At 49.9% G+C, this 1,514-nt stretch overlaps 1 protein-coding gene across 1 annotated transcript; it reads left to right on the top strand.

The window, feature by feature from the left end:
• The first annotated feature begins 466 nt into the window (after window positions 1–466).
• LOC142775276 (ubiquitin-conjugating enzyme E2 Z-like) lies at window positions 467–1,156 on the top strand. Its single transcript, XM_075876610.1, has 2 exons — window positions 467–769; window positions 851–1,156. Exons 1-2 carry the CDS (start codon window positions 467–469, stop codon window positions 1,154–1,156), a joined length of 609 nt encoding a protein of 202 aa, XP_075732725.1.
• The last annotated feature ends 358 nt before the right edge of the window (window positions 1,157–1,514 follow it).

Consider the following 1,514-nt stretch of genomic DNA (forward strand, 5'->3'; position numbering starts at 1 on the left):
AATGATGATATCTGGTCCCCTTCTATGGCTCATACCCACTCGGGGAAGGTTGGCCAAGAAATCATTATTTGAACTTTTTTCGTCCTTAAGATAATAATACTCATAACAAAGTAAAGAACGAACGTAACTGAAAACAGAATGAGTGTGCACAATAATTGCTTTTACCATTCACACCACACAGTATATTTCAACTACCCAAACGACCTACTTAATTTCCTCAATTCACCATCCTCGTTGCAGCAGCTTAATTGTCGACGTGTAATATAGCAAAAAAAGGATAACGAAGATTCCATGTGCTCCTTGGAGAAACACGCGCGTTGCCGGTGAAAGAGGCTCGAGCTGCGTCAACGGCATATTGCGAGAAGCTTCGGTACGTAACATTATGGTCTCAACAGAAGCAATCCCGCGTGCTGAAGAACGTTAAACGCCGCCGTTGCACTGTCTGCACCAGGTCAGGCATCCCGGCATGGACATCTACGCTCTGCTCATTCCCGGAGTCATCATCGTACCGGATGAGAGGGACGTGACCAGAATCCACGGCCTCTTACTGGGGCCTGTGGGCACGCCTTACAAAGGTGGCTTCTTCTGGTTTGTTCTCAAGTGCCCACCCGCCTTTCCAGCTAAGCCACCTCTCGTCAAGCTTGTGACTATCGACGAAGGACGAGAACGGTTCGCGCCGAAGCCGAATGAAGACGGCATGATATCCCTCTCTCTCCTGGGGACGTGGTCGGGACCCATGTGGAACTCTTCTGAGCACAACCTGAGGACGGTGCTCATCGCCCTCCAATCGATCGTGACGGATGACCCCTACCACAACGTCCCGGCTCTGGTCAGGGGCCGACCGGACTAGGGTGGAGCCAACAACGACTACCTGCTCCACGAGACCCTCAGGGTGGCCGTATGCGATGAGGTCGAGGACGCCCTGGATCCAGGCTCGTCGTACTCGCCCGAGCTCAGGAAATTTGTTCTTATGACGTTGCTGAAGTCCTACAAGGCGCATTTGCGCACTGTACGCATGGTCCGAGAAGGGAGTGATCCGTTCGGAGGCCGCACGACCAGGTGCGATTATCACTTCATCTTGATCCGACTGGAGTGCTTGTACGAGATTGTGTTGGATCTCAGCGAGAGTACATCCTGCGACCGCGCAGTCGACTGAGTGGTCCACTTGAGGGTTCACCTGCGTGACATTTCGTGTTGGAATAAATTTGTTCCTGTTTTTATTGTTCTGATGCCCTGTCTTTTTGTTTGTCGGTATAGTTACCTGAAGCTGCCGCGCGCTGCGCATACAGATTATATTTACGGAAAGCTGCTCTTCGCTGCACATTACAGATCGATGTCCTAATGTTTTCATACATGTTCTCCGCAGATTTGCGGGGCCAAAAAAAGGGGGCTAGGAGACTCGTCACTTAGCATTTTGCTTGTTAGCAGATGTATGCAATTGTAAATTTTCTATCTTTGTAGATATCAACATATCTTCATCTATATATATATAGCCGCCTACGTGAGAGCGCTGT

The sequence above is a fragment of the Rhipicephalus microplus genome, chromosome X (genome assembly GCF_043290135.1).
Source record: "Rhipicephalus microplus isolate Deutch F79 chromosome X, USDA_Rmic, whole genome shotgun sequence".
Classification (NCBI taxonomy): domain Eukaryota; kingdom Metazoa; phylum Arthropoda; class Arachnida; order Ixodida; family Ixodidae; genus Rhipicephalus; species Rhipicephalus microplus.